General features: G+C 29.4%; 1 protein-coding gene across 1 annotated transcript in view; it reads right to left on the reverse strand.

Annotated features, from left to right (window-relative positions):
• Positions 1-16,186, reverse strand: part of LOC108906661 (sodium/potassium-transporting ATPase subunit alpha) — an 83,283-nt gene extending 67,097 nt beyond the window's left edge. Inside the window, exon 1 of the mRNA XM_018709975.1 lies at positions 15,827-16,186. Coding sequence (XP_018565491.1) covers positions 15,827-15,947 — 121 coding nt within the window. The 5' untranslated portion in view covers positions 15,948-16,186. The remainder of the gene's footprint in view (positions 1-15,826) is intronic.
• Between the last annotated feature and the right edge of the window lie 5,897 nt (positions 16,187-22,083).

Raw genomic sequence — 22,083 nt, forward strand, 5'->3', positions numbered from 1 at the left:
CGAAAAAAAAATTATAAGAAAAAATGTCATAGGGGTTGATTATTTCAACCCCTTACAAAAATAGTTCAGGGTTGAAAAAAATTCAAAAAGTGTAGTTTTATTGACAGATAATGTTCACCAAGTTTGGTTTCTTTAGCTTGATGTACGTGGAAGATAAAAAAGAAAAACAATTTTTTTTTGTAATTTTAGGAGGGGCGTAACTTTTCAGGGAAGGGTTTTTTCAAAAAATTTTATACCAAAGACCCCTATTAATTTTCATCGGAGAATCGCCCCTTGAATTTTTTCGGTGTTATTTAGATACACCCTGTATATAGACAAGTATGTGATTATAAATCACATATTCAGATGGTCCTGTAAGTTTAATATAATTTCTCTACAATTTTTACTCTGACGACTCTCTCTTCTCTGACGATTTTCCTATTCTTTTATTGCGTCATTATCAATTACTTCTCGGATACTTAAATACTAATTTACACAGGTTGCTTTATATGATCATAACGAATGAGTCATCTAAAGTAAATTCACTGTGAATTAATTTTACGTTTACACTTCTCTGATTAAGTGAAATACTTATTTCTTTTTAAAGTGGCATCAAGGGACGTTACATGCACGTTGGTGTGTAATATTCAGCTCGTCTACAAATTCTTGTACCTTTTCAAACTTAATTTTTATATGTATCCTGCTTTATTATTTCAAAATGATAGCTGTTCTCAATATGAAGTAAATTTTAAAATTTTAATACAATATACTTAAGGGTTATTATTTATAGTAGCAATTTCATGTACAGTTATCGAATCACTTCAGTGAACGTGATGTTTACATATTCCACTCTATATTGCATTTGGTAAGACTCATCTCGAATGAACAAAAAAAAAAACAGCACAGGTTCTTACACTCTTCCTAGATATTCACTTTCAATGATTTAATATTTACATTTTCATTTTTAATTCGGTTTGGATTATTCATCCAAAGTAACCTTTGTAAATGTATCTTTGGGTCCACTGTTCATCCCATGTAAATCATCTTCGATGATTTACTGTTTCATGATCACTTTCCATTCATGTTGGATGATTTATCCGTGATGATAGGCAAGTAANTACTAGCAGTGACCCGTGTAGGTTGATCAATGATTTGATCAAGTTCATATGTATTAAGAATATCAGTAAGTTTTTTAACTTGTGAACTATTAATATCTAAGTAATCAATGTTGAAGTCTCCACCACATAAAATATAATCATATTTAGTTAATATATAATTGAAAGACTCGTCCAGGTCTGAAAGAAATTGACAGACCTTATATCGTGGAGGTTTGTAAAGAGCACATACCGCTAACTTGCAATGATCATGTAAAATTTCCACCCATAATTGTTCAGTTTGACCTACCTTATCCCTAACAATCCTCTTACTTTTCAAAGAGTTATTCACATACAATGCAACTTCTCCACAGCTACCATCACGATCTTGTCTGTATATGTTATAATTTTGCAATATAACGGTACTATCACAAATATTAGTGTTTAACCAAGTTTCCGAAACAGCCACAACTGGATATTGTTTGTTGGAAATAATTTCTTTTATTAATTCTATGTGTGCTATTAACGAGCGTGCATTTAAATGTGCAAACGTTAAATTACTTGCCTTTGTCATACTGACATAGCTTTAATATAGATAATACTAATATGAGTTAATTGAAATAGTAAAAAAAACGAAGATATTTATTACACTTAAGTAACTAGAAAAAAATGAAGTTAACCAAGGAATTTACGTATTATAAACCATAAAAAAAAACAAAAATCAATGTAGTCTATTGAAGAGTATAACATAAGTCGACATAACCTATTCGAAGACATAACCTATTTTCCTTATCTGCTTAGAAATTTTTTCAGTGTTTACTTAACTATATCAACAAGACCCCTAAACTATTTATGCTAATACCTACTAAAAATAGTCCTAAAACTAAACAGAGACAAAACAAGAAAATTGATTTCATGCTTTACAATATAAAAGTAATTACATGGAAGTATGTATGTACATCTATACACTTTCAATTCCAGAACAAGATCTGTCAGCTACACATTTGAAGTATTGAACACGTTGTGTTATTTAAACAATTTATAACACTTGTTTAAATTTAATACTTGTACGTAATCTTAAATAGACTAGATATTTAAAGTTATTGTAATTTTAGAATAAATAAATGTCACGGAAGCATTTGGAACCAAAAAAAATTAAAGAAATTGTTGAGTGAAGAAATCAGCTGAGTGAAAAAATCAGCGAAAGAGCGGTGCTTGTTATCGTTGATTGAAATATTTGTAATTTCAATCAACGGTGTTAAATAGACAGTAGTATTTATCACAGCTAATCTAATCAGGACGTATGTGGTATTTTATAAATGTTATAGGTAACATTTTGCTGATATAAATAAATATTTGTTACACTAACTACGCGTATAAAATATTCGAATCTTCGCAATAAAAATACTAATTGATGCAGTTTTGCGTTTATGTTATAGATGTGTGTATATGTGTATCTCAATTGCCATAATTGTATCTCATTTTGTAAAAAGGAGTTAAATCTATATATTTATATAGATAGGTATGTGATTATAAAAAATATAAACTATTGAAATATAAATATTCGGTTGGTCCTGTAAGTTTAATGTAATTTCTCTACAATTTTTATACTGACGACTGTGATTTTCCAATTCTTTTAATTTAATTTAATCAATTACTTCTCATGTATCTTGCTTTATTATTTCAAAATGATAACTGTTCTCAATTTGAAGTAAATTTTAAAATTTTGGTATACAATATACTTAAGGGTTATTATTTATAGTAGCAATTTCCTTAAAGTACAGTTATCCACTCTACATTCTACATTGCATTTGTTAGGACTCATCTGAATGAACAAAAAAAAACAGTACAGGTTCTTGCATTTTCCCATATTCACTTTCAATGATTTAATGTTCATTTTTAATTCGGTTTGGATTATTCATCCGCGATGATCATCCAAAGTAACCTTTGTAAATGTACCTTTGGGTCCACTGTTCCTCGATTATTATCGATTATCCTCGATAATCATCCAAATGACCTATGTAAATGCACCTTTAGATTCTTCATTCATCCCAGATGATTTATTTACATTCGATGATTACATGTTTATTGTTCACTTTTCATTGATCTGCGAAATACGCCTTTACGTTAGTTATACATTCATTTAAATGATTCACTTTCGATGATTTACCGTATGTTCACTTTTCGTTCACCCTCGATGACCCGTAGTGATCCGCACAAATGTGCATTTTCATTCTTCGTCCATCCCACATCACTCGATGATTTATTGTTTACTTTTCTTCACATACATTCACGATGAGCATCCAAAGTGGTCCCTGTATTGCACCTTTACAATAATTATTCATCCCAGATGATTTACTGTTTACTTGTCCATCTTTCATTCACTTGGATGGACAAGTGACCTAGTAAATGCATCTTTACGTTTATTGTTCATCCCAGATTATTCTTAATTTAAGTTGGTTAATTCAGTTGTGATGATCATCCAAGGTGGTCCTTGCAATCATCTCTTTACCTCAATTCATGTGTGGCAACAGTTGAAGCTGTTAATACTACCGTTGTTCTTTTTGTTAAATTTAAGTCATTGACTATCACTGAATAAAAACTTTTGGAAGAAGTGACCGTTTCAGTTGGTAAAATGTTATTTTTTTGTGCATTTTGGAATTCCTTCTATTTTTAAGTAAAGTCAACCATCAATTGATTTTATTTATATATTTATTCATTTTATTATTATTTCGTTATATTTCCAATTACACACACAATTGTAGTTTTATGTGTGAATACTGTTCTTTTAATTGCAGTAACTTCGTTCTCAGCTATGTAAATTGTATTTAGAAGAATTTCATTTTAATCTTTGATCTCCATTAGAATATTTCTACCATGGTCAGCTCTGACATACTACCCTTAATTATGCAAATTCTAATTTTGTCCTCTACGAAATTCCGAATAAGTTAGTGGCGCCTTGCTGTCGCACGGACGCAGCCTACTACGTTTTTATATTCTTTTGGCATCTCAATAGCAATCATTTATTCAAGAAGTCCCAAAATTAATTGAAGACTTTTCTTGTGCTTATGCACTACATGCATATGTATATTAAGATTTTACTTCTAAAATTTATTAATAGCTATTATTTTTACTTAATTTAAACATAAATTATATTTTTGACGATGAAAAAGATTGATTTCAAAACTAAAATAATGTGAAATGATATGTAGTAATGTGTTTACTTTTTTTTTATTTTTTCAGTGTGGTATTTGTTTATACAAAACTTATATCATAAAAAACAATCCATGAGTTATTTTTTGGTGCAATTTTTTGATTGATATTGAGTTGTAATCGTAAAGAAAATTAACAACTACAGGAGTCAAATTCATCGAAGTGGCATGGCTCTTAGATCACTGGGGGGAATATTTAATGGAATAATACAGAAAATAAAATCCGTCAAGTATTCTAGAAATTGATTTATTTCTATTTCCCCATTTACCTATCTATAGGTAGGTATATAAATGTTTTTACTAAATACAAATGGTCAAAAATATAACAAGTACCTATTATGGCATTATGCAAAACAAACTTTTTAATATTAAAAGAAACGAAATACTTAGTTAATAATAATTTACATAAGGTATATTTAATAATTAGTCATCGCGATTTACTTCTATAATATAATTTGGTTTAATAGAGAATCTGGAAAAAATACTAAAAAAATTTATTTTTAGTTAAAAAAAAAATAGAATAAAAGATCCTATTCTGTCTCATAAATTTGCATATTGAGAAACGAATTTTTGAGAATTTTTCGAAGAATAAAAACTTGCAAAAAGCAATTTTTAGGTTTAAAACAAAAAACACATCAAAAAACTAAAATGTATTATTTTTATACTTTTTTTATTGAACTACATCTCAAAATGAAGAAAATGCAAGAAAAAAGTTTATATCTTTTGTTTTTGCGAAGTTACACAAGTATTTGAAAAACTTTTACCCAAAATATTCAAATGCTCATAACTTCTTGAGTGGTTGAAATAAAAATATGAATAAATTCGTGAAAGCTGCTCTGAATGGATATTAAATAATACCAAATTGGGAAAATTAAAAATTAAATTACGACCACAGTAATTTGGCATGGAATGCCCCATATTCACATTGTAGGTACTAGTTATTCCGTGAATATTGAATTTTCAGTTTCAATACAGGGTGTTACGAAAATAAATTTCATAAATTTCATGGTCGATTTTGTACATTATTTTGATAAAAAATGTTCATTAGTACATGTGTCCAAACTTTGACGTTTTTCGAGAATATTAATTATAAAGTGATTTGTCGAATTAAATTTATGATAATACATGTTTAGAAACAAATTTGAGAAGCATCTTATTTGTTTGTCTGCACATTAACTGCGTACAATGTAATCAATTTAAAACTAGTCCTTGATATAACAAACGACACTACAGTGGCCGAAAGTATAATAAGTATATATATTTTTATAAAGCATAATTTGTTGTGTTCTTTCAAAGTTTTTATTAAGGTAAAAATGAAAGAAGAGGAAAGGGATGTGATTCCTAGATTTTAAAAACGAAGGCGGTAACAAGTCCTGAAGTGGAGGAACAAATTTTACTTCTGTGCAACAAGTTAAGTTTCTCATTGGACTGTGAATAAGATCATCAAAAAACTGTTACTTCATTCTTATTATGTACAAAAAGTACAAGCATTTCTACCAATAATTTATTATCTAGACGAAATCGTGAATAATTTAATCTTGAACACCAAAGAACCAAATTTTGTTTTTTTTTTTTTATTAACAAGGGAAGTTTGTTTGGAGAGACAAAAATCGCCTTGCAACTCTTCAAAAAATGCCAATATGAATTTTTCCCACAAGATTTCCTAATGTTAATTTGATTCAATTAGTTGACATTTTGAATATTTAATAACAGAAACAATTGTATTTGTCGATTTAAAAAAAAGTTGCATTTTTGATAACATTTTATTTGCAATTAATATCTAACAGGTTAAACAGAACAAATATACTGCCTTTACAAAATACAGAAGTTCGAATGAACTTTAATAAAAATATTGCAAACATTAAATTATTAAATTCACCGAAGGTTATTTCCTGGACAGTTCTAGCGGTTGTATTCAAAACAAATTTCGATAATTTGCTGTCGGATCAGCTTCGAAGCTGTTTATTGCTCTACGGGCGATTTCTAGTGTTGGATTCAAAACATGGGCGATTTTCATTTGATGATTTTTTAAATGGCTTTCTGGCAAAAGACCCCCAAAAGAGAAAAACTAATAAATTATATTCTTTTTAAATTTGTGAATTCTGAAATTTGTTTGACATTTTCTGAAATAGAAATAACTAATCTGGGATACTGGTATAAATAACACTTTCTAAAATTAAATTGCCCGTTTCTAAAATACATCTGGAAAAGGTGTAGATAATATTATTGCTAAATTTATTTTTTACACGAAACTGACAAGTAAGTACACATTATGTTTTATAAAATATTTTGAAAGGAATTCGTGCTAATATTATGATAGCAATAGTTCGAATCATTTTATAGACGGATGCTGTCCGCGGGGGTTATAAATTTATTTGGAAAAATTGAATCACCAGATGCGCCACCGTTACGTCTACATTTTCGTCACTTGAGGATATTTTTAAACCAATCCGCCTACCGGACGGCGTGCACTACTATTCGCGTGGAAATTATACTCCGCTGGACCAGACAGTAATAAATTTGTTAACTGGTTTTTAAATATGACATAAATTTGTTATAAATCGCATTGATGAACGTCTGATATGTGCGAACTTCCGTAAACCGTTTCCACGTAATTAACGTTTAACACCTTTCTTTCCATACGTATTTGTTTTTTCTTCATTGCTGAAATAACCAAACGCAGTGTCATATTTAAATTTGTACACAAAGTCGAATAAGTAACGGGGAAACGGGGAATTAATGTCGAAGGGTGCATTCTGGATATTCTATAGAAAATAAAAACGTGCGATATGAAACTATGACAAGTCAACCACAAAACTATTTCTTACGTGAGATAATTTGAATTTGATCATTTCATAAAGTAGTTTCCAGGTCTAAGTCTAAGTTTAAATTATGAATATGATATCTCAAAAGATATCGTCAAAAATAAGATATCTCTCATCCTGTTTTAAATAGTCATTTGTAGAAATGATTTTACAATTAGTTAAATAATTTTCTAAAAAGTATTCAAAATGGCCTGCATATTCCACACTAGATTTTTTGAATTAAAAAAAAAACAAAAATATATTTCCAGTGGTGTATCATCATTTTTTAAGGCAAAACTCAGTTCTACACGACTGGTAGTACACAAAGTATCTTTTTACAGAGTGTCTCACCAAGAATCGCCACTATCGATATCTCGGAAAGTACTGATTCGATAAATCTGAAAATTTGGCAACCTAGTGAAGGCAGTAGTGCCAACACAGCTAAAATATTTAGAACTTTATGGCACTTTCAGTTATACCGGAAGTCGACACTAACTTTTTTATTTTAAATGGGACACCCTATATATTATTCTACGTGAAATTTGAGGGTCACTTTATTAAATAGTCCCTATACCTAAGGGTTATAGATTTTGAGATATTAATTTTTAAAGAAAAAAATTGACACATGCAAGGGTCCGCGGAGATGCTAGTAACTCTATTCAGGAGTGTGATATCAAGTGGAATTTTGCTACCTGTAAATGGTATAGGTAACACTAAGTTATGGTATACCAACAAATTAAAATATTTAATACTAGGTAGTTTTTTTGCTGTTACATTTTGATAACTTCAAACAGCTATAAGTTTGTTTACTTAAATGGAACATCCTGTATTTTGTGAAGATCTTCGTTATTCTGGATATTGAGCTGCAAAATCTACATGTTCTTGAAATTACTTTGTCACATTGACCATAAATAACAGACAAATTAAAATAATCCTCATTAGTATAATTTCGGCAAAAAGTGTGTTTCTGTTCTGTTTCTGGTCATGGCCAATTTGATAGCAAGTCTGATACGAGAAAGACTCCAATAAATAGAAAATTGCAAATATCTCTAAAATTAGTAGCAACAAAAAATGATATGAAACACCTAGTATTAAATGTTTTAATTTGTTGGTAAGTATACCATAATTTAGTGTTACTTTTACAGGTACCAAAAATCCACTTGATATCACGCTCCTGAAAAGAGTTACTGGCATCTCTGCGGACCTCTGCATCTGTCAATTTTTTATTTAAAAATTAATATCTCAAAATCTATAACTCCTAGGTATAGAGAATATTTAATAAAGTGACTCCCAAATTTCACGTGGAATTTGAAAATGCAGTAGTATATAGGGTGTCCCATTTAAAATAAGAAAGTTAATGTCGACTTCAGGTATAACCGGAAGTGCCATAAAGTTATAAATATTTTAGCTGTTGGCCCTACTGCCTTTGCTAGAATGCCAACGTTTCAGATTTATCGAATCTGTACCTTTCGAGTTATCAATAGTGGCGATTCCTGGTGGGACACCCTGTATATTCATTCGTTCAAAGGATATTTAGATATAACTTTTCGCAAACTTTAATACTGTATCTCAAAACCAAAGGTTCAAGGGGAAATATTTATTTAAGGAATTATGCTCATTTTACAAAATAATAAATTGATTAGTATTTTTATGAAAATTTGAACCAAGCACCAGTAACTTAATTACAAATTTGTGTATATCGCATTTTCTTATATGTAGATATCCTGAAACAAAAGATTATATTTCAGCTTATTAATACATGATATCAAGCCTTGTTAAAAAAATTATTTACTATAAACATTTTTTTTTATGATTAATTTAATAAAGCATATAAATAGATCTAAAGTTATTTGTTTCACCAAAAAATTTACACACATTTTTTTGTTCGAAATACAATTTTAAATAAAGTGTAGCTATCAATTGTGAAATACGTACTATATATTATTAGCTTAAGAAAATTAATTTGTTTGGTTGCTCATCCCCACCACATATATTCCTGAGATAGTTTTTTAACTATAGTAGTTTTTACTACGACAATTATTTTATTGGACTTTTGAAAAAAATCCTGGACATTTTCTTTTGAATGACTAGTTTTATAGTTATTTTCGTATGTTTAAGTGCGAGATCATATTATTATAAATTTAAAAAATAATAACTGGAAAATTGGAAAACCTATTCAGCAAGTAGTTTTGTCCTTTATACAACGTCAAAAACTTCCTTGCCTATACTGGTCTCAGCTCTTTGGGTTCCAAAAAGGGAGCGTCATCCACCGAGTCACATCCTCTACAGATCGGATTGTCTTCAAACCTTAGCTCGTATAGATGTTTCCTAAAGTGACAATGACCCGTTTTATAAGTCTCGTCACTTTCCTGTCCCGAATTTTATACAAGCTCAGCAACACGTTCGCTCTTTTTTGCAAAGGACACTCCACAGGTTTCTTGGCATGGTTTTGCCCTGGCCTTGAAGCCCAGTATATCCTATGAACTATCCTATGTTTCGGATTCCTTTCTGATAAGTTCATCCGCTTTTCTCATTTCCGTCAATGCCTTTTTGTCCTGGCACCCAACACAATCTAACTGTATTAGTTTTAGCTAGTTCAGTTCAGTAAGCAGAAACACCATTTGTCAGTATCTACTAAAATATTGGTAGTGAAGTTTCAGAAAAATTAAAGAACTTGGGGATATTTAAATTACTCACAAACTTAAAATTAAAAAAAATTAATGGGTTCCTACTGATATTAGTAATCAGCTAAATTTATTAATTTTCCTACATAATATAAAATTATATAAACATAGTCGTAAGCTGTATATCTTGTTAATTAATATCGTGCTGAATAACATGTATGCATAGTGTGGCAAGAAACAAATTACATTAATTAATTAATTACTATTAATTTCCCAGAACAAATGATTCTATAATTAAAATAACAAAAATCTTTTATGTCTAGCTGTAACAAGTTTACTTCATTAAAATTATCACCAATTTCCATTGAGTGTTAGTTTGTCCTTCAGAAATTATTTTGAGCAAAAATATAATTTTAAATAACGTACTATTTTTAGGAAATATCCTAGGAAATAAAAAAATATCTCTTGACCTTGACAGAGAAAATGAAAGTAATTTATAAATTCAGTATTGTTTTAAAGATTATTGTCTACGACGTTGATAGGTAATAAAAATTCCGGAAATACAGATTATCTAAGATTTATTCAATTTTTCCCATAAGGCTTTAAATAAAGATTTTATATTTGAGGATAGTTTCTAGCTATAGCACCAGACACTTCAAACAAAGTGAAAATATTAATCCAACACAGAAAAAAAGAGCCATAGCATAAGTATAACATAATTAGTAAAAGTCGGTTCTGTTGAATGGTGATATGGTAATACTGAATTCTTCAGAACAAAAAAAACAAACTTTCATATTTTGAAACAATAGCAAATACATTTGTTTCTCTCTGTGGATCTACACTTGTATTTAAAAGAGAATTGTGAGGCATTATGCAATACTTAAATGTACACTCATTTAACAATTAACACTCGTATCATATTTTATTTATAATCTGATCCTAATTTAATTAGCGAACATTTTTTTTTGTGTAAAACGCTTGTTTGTCGTACTTGGTACAAACATTACAGAAAAAAACAGTAATAATAAGTCATTATTGTCTTCACTAAAATAAAATTATTACCCGTGAAACGGGTCTTATTAATTACTAGTAGGTACATAAAAATAATAGTAAATAGTAGTAGCACGTCAAATAAAATTGTCTTCTGGATAATAACATACTTTATTTATTTATATAATTTTGCTTTATTATGAATGGACAACTAGAATATCTATTGAAATTTATTTTTAGTTATCAAGACTGGCATTGTAGAAAAGAAAGAGGGTCAAGTTATATTTAATAAAAAGGAAGAGTGTGTTGTACACATAATGTTTATATATTTATTTGTTTGGGGATATGCCAAGAAGTTTAACTGAAGAAATTAAATACACAACCAATTAATAATTACTGTTTGAAAACGAGATAAAATGCATCATTTCCCATTTTTAATTTACTTAATAGATACCATTTTTGGTATATTTTTATAATTTCTTAAATAAAGTTTGATAGTTAACAAATAAAGTTTTTTTTCTCTAACAAAAAATCGATTTAAAGCATAATTTTTCATGGGCATTGTTTGGCTTTAGAATATTATCGAGTTTTTTTTTAAATCTACGCCGCACAGTGGGCAATAATGAAAACAATTTGAGTCACGCGGCAGGTTACATGGTATAGCAATAAATGTTTCTTTAATCGCAAATCTAATAAACAATAAATTTAATAAACCAAATTCACCTAATAACCGAAACATATTAAAACTAATGACCAATAAAGCCGTAAACTCCAAAACTCATAAACCCTAAAACCCACAAACACCTAAACCCTAAAACCCAGAATCACGTAAACCATTAGATCCATAAATGCCTAAACCCTAAAATCTAAAAAACCTGATCCCTAAAACCGATAAACACCTAAACCCCAAAACCCATAAACACCTAAGGCTTAAAACTTATAAACGCCCAAACCCTCTTTAACCCCAAAACTCATCAATCCCAAAATTCATAAGCCCCAAAACCCCAAAATCCATTCACCCCAAAAATTCATGATACCAAAGTCTGAAATCCCATAAACCTAATCCCCAAAATCATAAACCTTTTTATAACCTATAAATCGAATAACCCATGAATCTTATTCCCAAAATCATAAAGCTTATCACCTGTAAATAAAATAACCCATAAACCCACAAAACGTATAGTTTAGGTATTTAGGGACTTTAGAAATTATGGGTGTATAGGTTTATGATTTAGGAGAATGGGCGATTGGGTTTATTGGATTTATGGATTATTGGGTTTGTGGGTTATTTGAGACTAATGACTCTTTCCTAATTTAAAAAGAAGTCTTGACTAATTTCATATTTTTCGCAATTTCAGCATAAAATATATGACTTTTGAAACTGATTAAAGAAACATTAATTGCTATACCATCTAATCCGCCATATGATTTGAATTTTTGCCCACTGTGCGCCGCCTGTATTTGTAAATTTTTCAAATAACGTTCTACTACTGCAGATACACTCATAGACATTCTTTTTTCTATAAAAAATATAAAAAAATATTTTATTCAAAGATTATAAAATTGAAACATCTATATTCTTATATTAAGTTACTACATAAATTTGATATTTTAACTACTAACCATAATAAAACATAAATTTTCTAATGATTGACTATCTGATAAAAGCTTTTTCAAGGACGATACATTAATTATACGCGAAAATAAAATTCAGTTGCTTCAAAATACCTATATGTTATATTTAAATTTGGTACCATCACATTTTCTTATTCCCATGTGTTTACCGTGACAAATAAAATATTAATTCAAAAAATTTCCGGTATTCTACTATTATTTGTTATTGTAGACAGCCAAATCCACGTTACACCAACATCGACTTTGTTGCACCTAGAAAACATTGATGAATTCGCATGATTCACAGGGCAGGGCAAAACACGCACAAGTATAATTCGGTATAATAGTTCCATGGGTTGCTTTATTCCACTAAGTATTTGCTATAATAATCTAGAACTTTCGATTTGGCGCGCATGTGGTATTTCCGCTCTGATGCTGTGTTTTCAAACATACATTACTATAATTAGACGCAGACGGGAATTTTCCAAAATGAAGATAGAATGAAGAAAAAACGAAAATCAATGTTAAGAGATCTGCATTTATGTTATTTTTGTTAACAAACTTTCATGGCTCTTGCGAAAGCGAACAAGACAAGTAATGTTTTTCGTAAAATGTATTCAGAGGACCATACCACTTTTCAACGATTGGACATGAAATATAGTTTTTGGAGAATTCCTCAAGAGTCACTGAAGATATTAATTTCAAAGTAGGTACAGTCAGTAAAGCTACCTACATTTAAAATTTGAACAAGAAGGGGGGTTCGACTATCAAAGAAAAGTTATTTAATGTCGCAAGGATTTACATAGTCTATTGTCAATCAAATATATTGAACTCTGAATTTTTCCGTAAAATGGGATCAGGATTAGAAGCCCCAAAAACATGACATGTTAAGAATATTTTAGATTTCGTAATTGAATGAAAGGCATCCAGATAGATAGATTCTACTTTTCGATAAATAATAATCACTAATTGATTGATTGGTTGTAGATGTATGGAAAGGCCGCTATCCTTTTCCATCGCAACTAATCATAGATCTATTTTCTTCGTCTAGCTTTAGACTTGTAACTAGGCTCCAGAGCTTCGACTACGGCTCCTTCACATAACTTCCATGATTCTTAAGTAATTGATCAAGAACTATGCTTCATGTTTGCTCTTTCACCGATTGTATGGAGCTGTAAAGAATCCTTATAGGAAAAATATTACTATCGTCTTTTCGTTTGTGTTGAGAGGAATCAGTCTTGAAAATTGATTGTAACGTCGTTGTTGCATTCTGTAAACAGTAAAGTTACGTCTAGTGGCATGTCATCACTTAGAGTGGCCAGAGAAACGTCCAGATTTACTTCCTGCATGTATATTATTTGGAATTTTTTTTCTCAAAAAATATGCGTTTAAATGCAATAATTAATAACGTATTTTCCTTAGAAAAATGTTTCTACATCAGGCTAAAATCATTATTCTTATAAAAGGAAGTAATAAATGAATGAATTATTTTCCAAAAAATATTTAGATACAGTTGTTTAAGGGAATATATGCTTATCTGCTAGTTGTTTGGTATTATCTTGACAAAGGATATTGATCGAATGAATATTGATTTTCTTGTTCTTGTTTACCTCCCCATCAACATAATGAGAGAGATGTGTGGCGCATATCTTGTATCGGGTATGAAGAGGCGTTATCAAATTAAGTGTTAAATAAACATCGTTATGAAAATCTTATAATAAAATGAATATATTGAGGTCACAAGACGAAAACTTGTTGGAGCTAGAAGGTCACTTTCTAGAAAATGTATGACATTTTAACATACATTAAAAAGAAAAAAAAAACAGAAACGAATAGTCATTTCTGATGTTCTCTATTTTTTCTAAAAAAAACTTTTTTTGCAAACGATATGTTTACTTCTGTCAATAAATGAATCACACCAAATATTTAGGATGCAAAAGAAATTAATTTAGGAATGAAAGAAATTAATTCATCTATTTTAGTTGAATTTTGTGCTGATCTATGTCTCACGTAAGGTTATAGTTAATAAATCTAAGAATCGAAGATAGTTTGCAACATATCTAGATATTTCATATCACACAGTGTATACTGATAACTACCCAAGCTCTCCTAAAATTCGTGAGATATCATAAAAATCGGAATATTAGTGTATTATATATTTTCATGGCCTTCAGAACTCAATGTTTAATTTAAAAAAATACAAAATTATTGTAACATGTTATTGTAACAAAAGCTGCTGAAAACTTAGTCTTTGGGTTTCCCGCATGGATTTTGTCTTAATAGAACTGTATAATGGTATATAAATTTTATCGAATAGACTAATCAATTTGACGTGTGGGTCCATGTCTTTGATCTTTGATTGTTACTTCAGCTTTAGTTTTTTAGTAAACATTGCCTGATGTAGTATGTATGTAGGTAAATGTCTGATTTTGGACTTTTTTTAGAAATACGAAATTTCGACTTCACCGTTTTTTAAGTTTATTATTTGTGAAAGTAGAAAAACGCTTTTCAAATGCAAGTTTTGCTTTTCCATTCCATATTCGGGAACCAGATTTTTATTTCAACGTTTTGTCTTTATATCATTTTTTTAATACAAACTTATTAAAATTTAGTATCATTATACTTTATTTTCTACCAATCCGATGGTGTATGACATGTTACGTTTCACACTTAAAAACTCATCATCAACGTTATTTTCCTTCAAATTAAGTATAATTTTCATTGCAAAAAAGAAGAAATTTTAACTCATTGAATTACTTTTCTGACTAAAATTCTGTTTGACGTGAAAATATAACAATATAACCATAAGTTTTATAAATATATTATTTCGATGTTTGAAAAATAATGAACGTTTTCTTGACTCAAGATTATATGAAACTATTTAACTAACAATATGGACGAAAAATTGACGATGATGTTCACTGTTTGCATTATTGAAAAAATAAAAAATCTTAATAATTTTACTGTAATATAAACCAGAAAAATTGACGAACATATTGAAATATTAGGTGATACATAGCAGTGATAATTATTTTTTGAAAGATTAGTAAAATTGTTGTTTTGCTATCAAGTTAAATATTTTTTGAGCCATCAATATCAAGTTTGATTCAAATCTTAGACATAACTAAGTGGGTGAATATAGCTCAAGCCATGCCAACTTTATTTTTGAATATACAAAAATAAGATTTCCAGACAACTTCCTCTTTATCCCAACATTTTTATAGTATGCATTCTTCAAAACCTCACAACCTTATTAATAGTAAATTGTTTGTGATCTTTTGAGATTTTCCTAAGGAAATATGTGAATATATAATAAAGTGTCCTAAACATTTCAAAATATATTTGATAATGTGCTTTTGGCATATTTCCTAACTAATCTCGCATATAATTGCAGTTTAAGGTAACATTCTCTAGTTACTGATACTTAAAATAACTTCGCCTTGGAAAATCTTGGGAATTTCTAGAGAATTCAACGCATCGCATTCGATGAAATAAAACTGGGTACTTACTCAATTGTATGGTATGGTGGTCGGTAACAACTTCCCTTCTGAAATTCTCTAACCGAGCGAGAGATATCTCCTTCCTCGATAAGGATTTCCTCCTTTCGGCTTTCTTTTTGAAGAGAGGCATTTTCGGCAAACTTTTTCACACACAGCAAGTACCACTACAATCCACCGTAACAAGACGTTGGTCACAGATAATTAGAAACTGACATTTTAATGCTTAAAATACACAAAATCCACTCAGATGTGTTAATATCCGGCACGTGTTTAAAACTTGAATTCTCTCTAATGCTAATTCTAAAAATACACGATGGAAAACTGAATTTAACTGGAATACTGGAGTGCGGACGCCTCGCGTCTGTAACTCCGAATCCTCCACTGAACCTGAAATGCGTTTTCAGTAAGCTTCAGCGTGATACTACGGAGCGTACGATCCGTCATGTTTAAAAAAAGATTTTTTCTGCAAAAACCAACTTTTTCTACATATAAATATGAATGTAGTTTTCTCATAGTTTAACCGATACAAAAGTGACATTTTCCTTTAGAGATTATTTCAGATTTATGATTTTCATTATTAGTCCAGTTGGTAGAGGTTCGTACTGTGTCAAACCTTGATAACCCGGAAATAACTACACAGGCCTACTTTAAATGATGAGTACAATAACAGGCCAATTTTCTGACAAAGTATTTTATCAGGAAAACAAGTTATTAACAATTTAATAGTGAAAAAAAAATTTTTTAGTAGTTTTCTTTAAATAACTCAGCGGGATGACTTTGTACGAAAAAATGCCTAGGACATGATTTTGTTCGTAATAAAAATAGCTACAAAATGGCAGTGGTCCGATTACGAAATTTGTAATAACAAAGCCGTTATTGCAAATTTCGTAATCGGACCACCGCCATTTTGTAGCTATTTTTATTACGAACAAAATCATGTCCTAGGCATTTTTTCGTACAGTCATCCCGCTGAGTTATTTAAAGAAAACTACTAAAAAAAATTTTTTCACGATTAAATTGTTAATAACTTTTTTTCCTGATAAAATACTTTGTCACCAAATTAGACTGTTATTATCATCATCATTTAAAGTATTCATGTCTAGTTATTTCCGAGTTATCAAGGAAATGTCACCAACAGTAACTTTTCGGCCTCTGTCGACTGGACTATATTAAAACATTAATCTACCTAACTACCGTTGTATAAACATATGTTTAAAAGATTAAAATATGATAACATTTCACTTGATAAATGTCATCTTCTTTGTGGCCGTGGCAACTTTGAAAATAATGCTTGTGGTGCAATGAAAGAGACTAAAAAATAGTTAATAATTGCTGTGTAACAGTTCACGTTGAATTAATTGAACGCAAAATTATAAAGAGTAGAAGAAGAGACTATTTGCTACTTGAGATGAAATTTATTTTGTTGTTCGCACATTTCTTTCAAAGAACAAATTTTTAAAAATGATATACGATTCATAAAAAATATGCTATTAAATAATCAATATCCAGAAAGATTTGTTCATATAATATATCGAAAAAAAAACATACTATTCGTACTGTTAAAATACTCGATATTCTAGATTTATCTAAAAAATTAAAAATAACTGGTAATAGGTTCAACCTTAGGAAACTTTTTCAAAACTTAATTTAAAGATTCGAAAATTTGGAGTAGCAAACTGGTCTTGTCATTCAATGGAATGACAAAATACGTTTCAACTGTTTGAAATCATTGCTTAAACTTTAATATTTGTCGATTAACAACAACGTAACAAACGAAAATAAATATAAACGAAATAAATATTTTATATCTTGTATATCTATGGAAGGTAGACCAACAAAGCAGAAAGATTGTAATATTTAATTTTAAATCAATTTGATTTAGAATTCCAATTAAAATGATGTTTTTTTTGTTGACCAATTTGTATTTTTAACAAAAAATTTCCAGAATTTTCTTGTGTGAAGCAAATAGTTTCAGAATTACTGTCCGTTTATCCAAATGTGTGGTAAGCTAATTTTAGATTTAAATCAATAATAACTCGAAAACGACTCATTCTATAAATAAATTAAATGGGACCTTTTTTCTTTGAAACACAATTATGAAATTTTTATTGGTACTATCTCCAGTATCTCCGCTACTGGTTGATATAATTGTACACAGGTTTAGCCAGTTTTCACCTTTACTTAATTAAGTCACTAATCCAATAAGTCATCAGTAGTCAAATATCTTCTTTTCGAAACCTTTTCAAAAACTCTTAACACCTTGTTTCTCGAAAACTAAGTACTTTGGGACATAGGTTCGTAAGGACTTTTCTTCTTAAAATAATTTAAAAATTACCCTCCAACAATATTATTACAATCTCTACGCTATTTTGGAAAAGCAAAGTTTTCAGGCCTAATAGCCTGAACGTCTTATTCTTGCAATGAAACTCCTAGTTATTGAACATCCGTAAATAGGCAAGGGGGAATATTAACAAAGTTTGAGTTATTTCCAGTCGGGGTGCGTATTAATTTTATTTCAGACAGACAGTCGCTGGAGTAGTGCCTAATGTCTACTGCCAACCTTTAATTTAACCTCTGTGTGCCATATATTTCAGTTTTTCTCTATTTATATATTTGTTTTAAGCAGAAATAAAATTCATGTGCAGACTGGCGTGGAAAGTTGATCGAAAACAAATAATTTTCTTATGCTTGGAATGTTTTTGGTACATTTATATTAAGATTGACAGTTATAGTGATAAAATGTCATGCTTAGAATAAATACTTTAGGGAGATATACATATAAATGAGACAATTGAATTCCACAAAATGTTTGAAAGTATCTGAAATTTTAGATACATGTTCTTTTGGCAATATCTCCCTTATTATAAGAAATACATTCATCAAAGCGTATATCATTGTAATAGTGAGAAATTGATTCTTTTAATTAGGTGTATAAAAATATAATAATATAGTTAATTTATTTTGATACCTTCATTTGTTCGATTTGCTACAAAATTCTTGAGCATCAGGAAAACATACAACTTTGATATTTAATATTTCTCTCATCCCCAAAAATATCAGCTTTAGGTGGGATGCAAAATATAGGGAAATATACTGTAGAAACAGAAATATATTGGTAAAAGGTTTTCGCTTATCATTTTCGAATAATAAATAATATTGCAAATACAGTGTAGTATAATAAAAAGCTGGAAAAATATTCGTCACTATTGGTTCAAATATTTGCAGATTAATTGGCCAATGTCTATAGCGCCCAGTTGTATCATACATATGATGTACAGAAACGTAATATAAGTACATGGCAAATATGTCCTTAAATACATACATATTGAATGACATTGACATATTGAATAGACCAGCGATGTGCTGTTTGTATAGCTTTGGCAAATATTTGGAATGTGAAGACATACTTTTTGAAAGTGTCGATATGCACAATTTACATGATACGGCATTTGTTTATGTTTGACAAATATGTGTGCTCAATCATTCACTAGTTCACAACATACAGCGTTTTTTGACATTATTTAAATCATTATTTAACTAAAAATTTTACATTTTAAGCCAATTACATACTGTAATTTCGACAGTTGCCCATGGCAACCTTCAAATTTTTCGGAAATTTTTTTCCTCCTGCAAACAAAATTAATAAGTGGAATTTTTTTTGACAGCTATCATAATCAGTACCTATCCAGAATTTTGCTTTGTAATGTTTTTATTTATTTTAAAATAATAAATAGATACAAATAATTATTTACCAAATATTTGTTCCGAGATTTCTTCTATTAACGCTAAATGTTTTTGGCTGGAACTCTTCTCTTTGCAACGGAGAGTAACGAGTAGCATAATTATTACCTTTATTTTTCATTTCCATCAGATGTCTGTGTTTTGACATTTTTGACGACGATTTTGACATCACAAGCCTAAGCCTACTTGATTGCAGTTATGATTTTTTAAAAATCATTGATATATTGCCATAGACATCGGTTTTCCACAAAAACTTACTTTCCTTCTATTTTAGTAATACTAAGTGAATTGCACTGCAAAGATGAATATTTGAATTTAAAAATTAAATGCCATTTTTATTACTAAAGTGCAAGGAATGTGTTTTTTTATGTTTTAATAAGAATCATTGATAAACTGCCATAGACATCACTTTTTTACAAAAACTTACTTTCCTTCTATTTTAGTAATACTAAGTAAATTGTGTTGCAAAGATAAATATTTAAATTAAAAAATTATATGCCTTTTGTTTTTTTATGTTTTAATAAGAATCTTTGATAAATTGCCATAGACATCGTTTTTCTACAAAAACTTACGTTCCTTCTATTTTAGTAATACTAAGTGAATTGTATTGCAAAGGTAAATATCTGAATTCAAAAATTGAATGTCTCATTTATTACGAAAGTGAAAGGAACGTGTTGTTTTTATGTTTTCGGAATTTTCATTTCCAAAACGAGCCATTTTTGAATTAAAAAAAACGCGTGAAATGCGATTAAATTATGTGACGTTCAAGAAGAAAAAAATATGTCATGCACCACAAAACAATGTCTACCTATCAAGCCAACTTTATTTTGGCGAAATAAGTTTCAAAATGAAACATGTCAAATTTCTAAAATAAATTTTGCTTGTAAAATTTTCTTACCGAATCCCCCCACGTCCTTGAATTAATGTCCAGAAATTTTTCCTCTCGCGCATTTTTCTCGAAAATTTCAAAATATGCGTTCCTTCGGAAAAATTTCCGGAAATAATTCAAGCACTAGGGAGACTATAAGTGATAATTTAAAAAATATATAAAAGTGAAACGAACGCGGTGGGCAGTAATGACAATGACGTGCTGGACTATACTTTAATTGTACCGAGTGTTAAATAGGAAGTTCAACTAAATCCTTCTTTTATTTACAAATAGAGAAACATAGAGGATTTCCATAAGTAAGAAGTTTTCTGTAACAGCATATCCATAGTCTAGTACACAATATTATTATATTGTTAAATTATAAACGTCATATTCTCACAGAAACGCATACTTAGATTTAAGATATTCTGAACTGATAAAAATTCCATTACATTTAGAACTATTGAGAGTATTATTTTCATTATAAAATGGTGCTTCAAAATACATCGCGTTTTCTCAAAATCTACAAAAAAAAAATATGGCAATAAACAAATTGCCCCCAAAACTTCCCTAAATCAAATTTTATTGAAATATTTTCAAAATGACGGAGTTATCTTAAAATAGATGACAAAATTATTTCGAGGCCTACAAGCATAATTTTACTAGGGTAACTTAATTTAAATCGAATTATGTATTTCCACAACAGGAAGCTATCCTTGAAGTACAGCCTATTTGCTTCAGAACACTTTGTATACAAAAAATGCTTATTATGATTTTTAAACATAACAAATGCATTTTATCGCAAATGACGTTTCTTTTCTAATTGCTTTTTAAAGGAATCTATGCAAAACAATTCCATGAGGATTCCATGTAAAGTAATATGAACATTTTTATGTAAAAAATGTTCCATAAATGTCATGCAATGCAAACTCATAAACAACCTACACAAATATGTGTCATCTGAAATAATACAAATAACAGACATTACATCTAACCACAATATATAAATATTTTACTTTAGGCTTGTGAAATACGGTGTATTAATGCGTTTTACACAATGTTAAAATTTTGCATTGTAAATATAAATTTCACTGCAAACGCAATTCATAGGTGTCGCGATGGTGACAAAATGGGGACGTTAAAAATAGGTATAACTCTCCAATCTCTGAAATTGTCGCAATGGGGACAACACTTTGGAACGACTTTTTGAGTTAATGATTGTAACTTATTTTTAAATAAGATTTCGGTTTTGATTGATGAATTAACGTAACATTTAGTAAAGTTAAAATAAGTATCTTGCCAAAAATAGGTATATCTTACGGAGTAAAAATCATACAGTCCGTATAATATTTGTTAAGATAGAATTTTATTGATACTTTTCAAAAATAAATAATTTCACAAAAGAGACTTGACACGTATTTTTTATATTTGCATGAAATCATTATTTAACTGGCAATTAAAAAAAATACAAAATGCAACGAATTTGGCAGATAGACATAGTGTGCTATGGTTTAATTGCGTCATTTATTAGTGGGAAGTGCAAATAAAACCACATATCACTGCCCTTCTTCTTTCATTTAGTAAAAGAGGGACATAAAGGAGTTGCTTAAATAAGAAGTTTTCTGTAATAACATTTCATTAGTCTAGTACGTCACAA

The sequence above is a fragment of the Anoplophora glabripennis genome, unplaced genomic scaffold (assembly GCF_000390285.2).
Source record: "Anoplophora glabripennis isolate ALB-LARVAE unplaced genomic scaffold, Agla_2.0 scaffold185, whole genome shotgun sequence".
NCBI classification, from domain to species: domain Eukaryota; kingdom Metazoa; phylum Arthropoda; class Insecta; order Coleoptera; family Cerambycidae; genus Anoplophora; species Anoplophora glabripennis.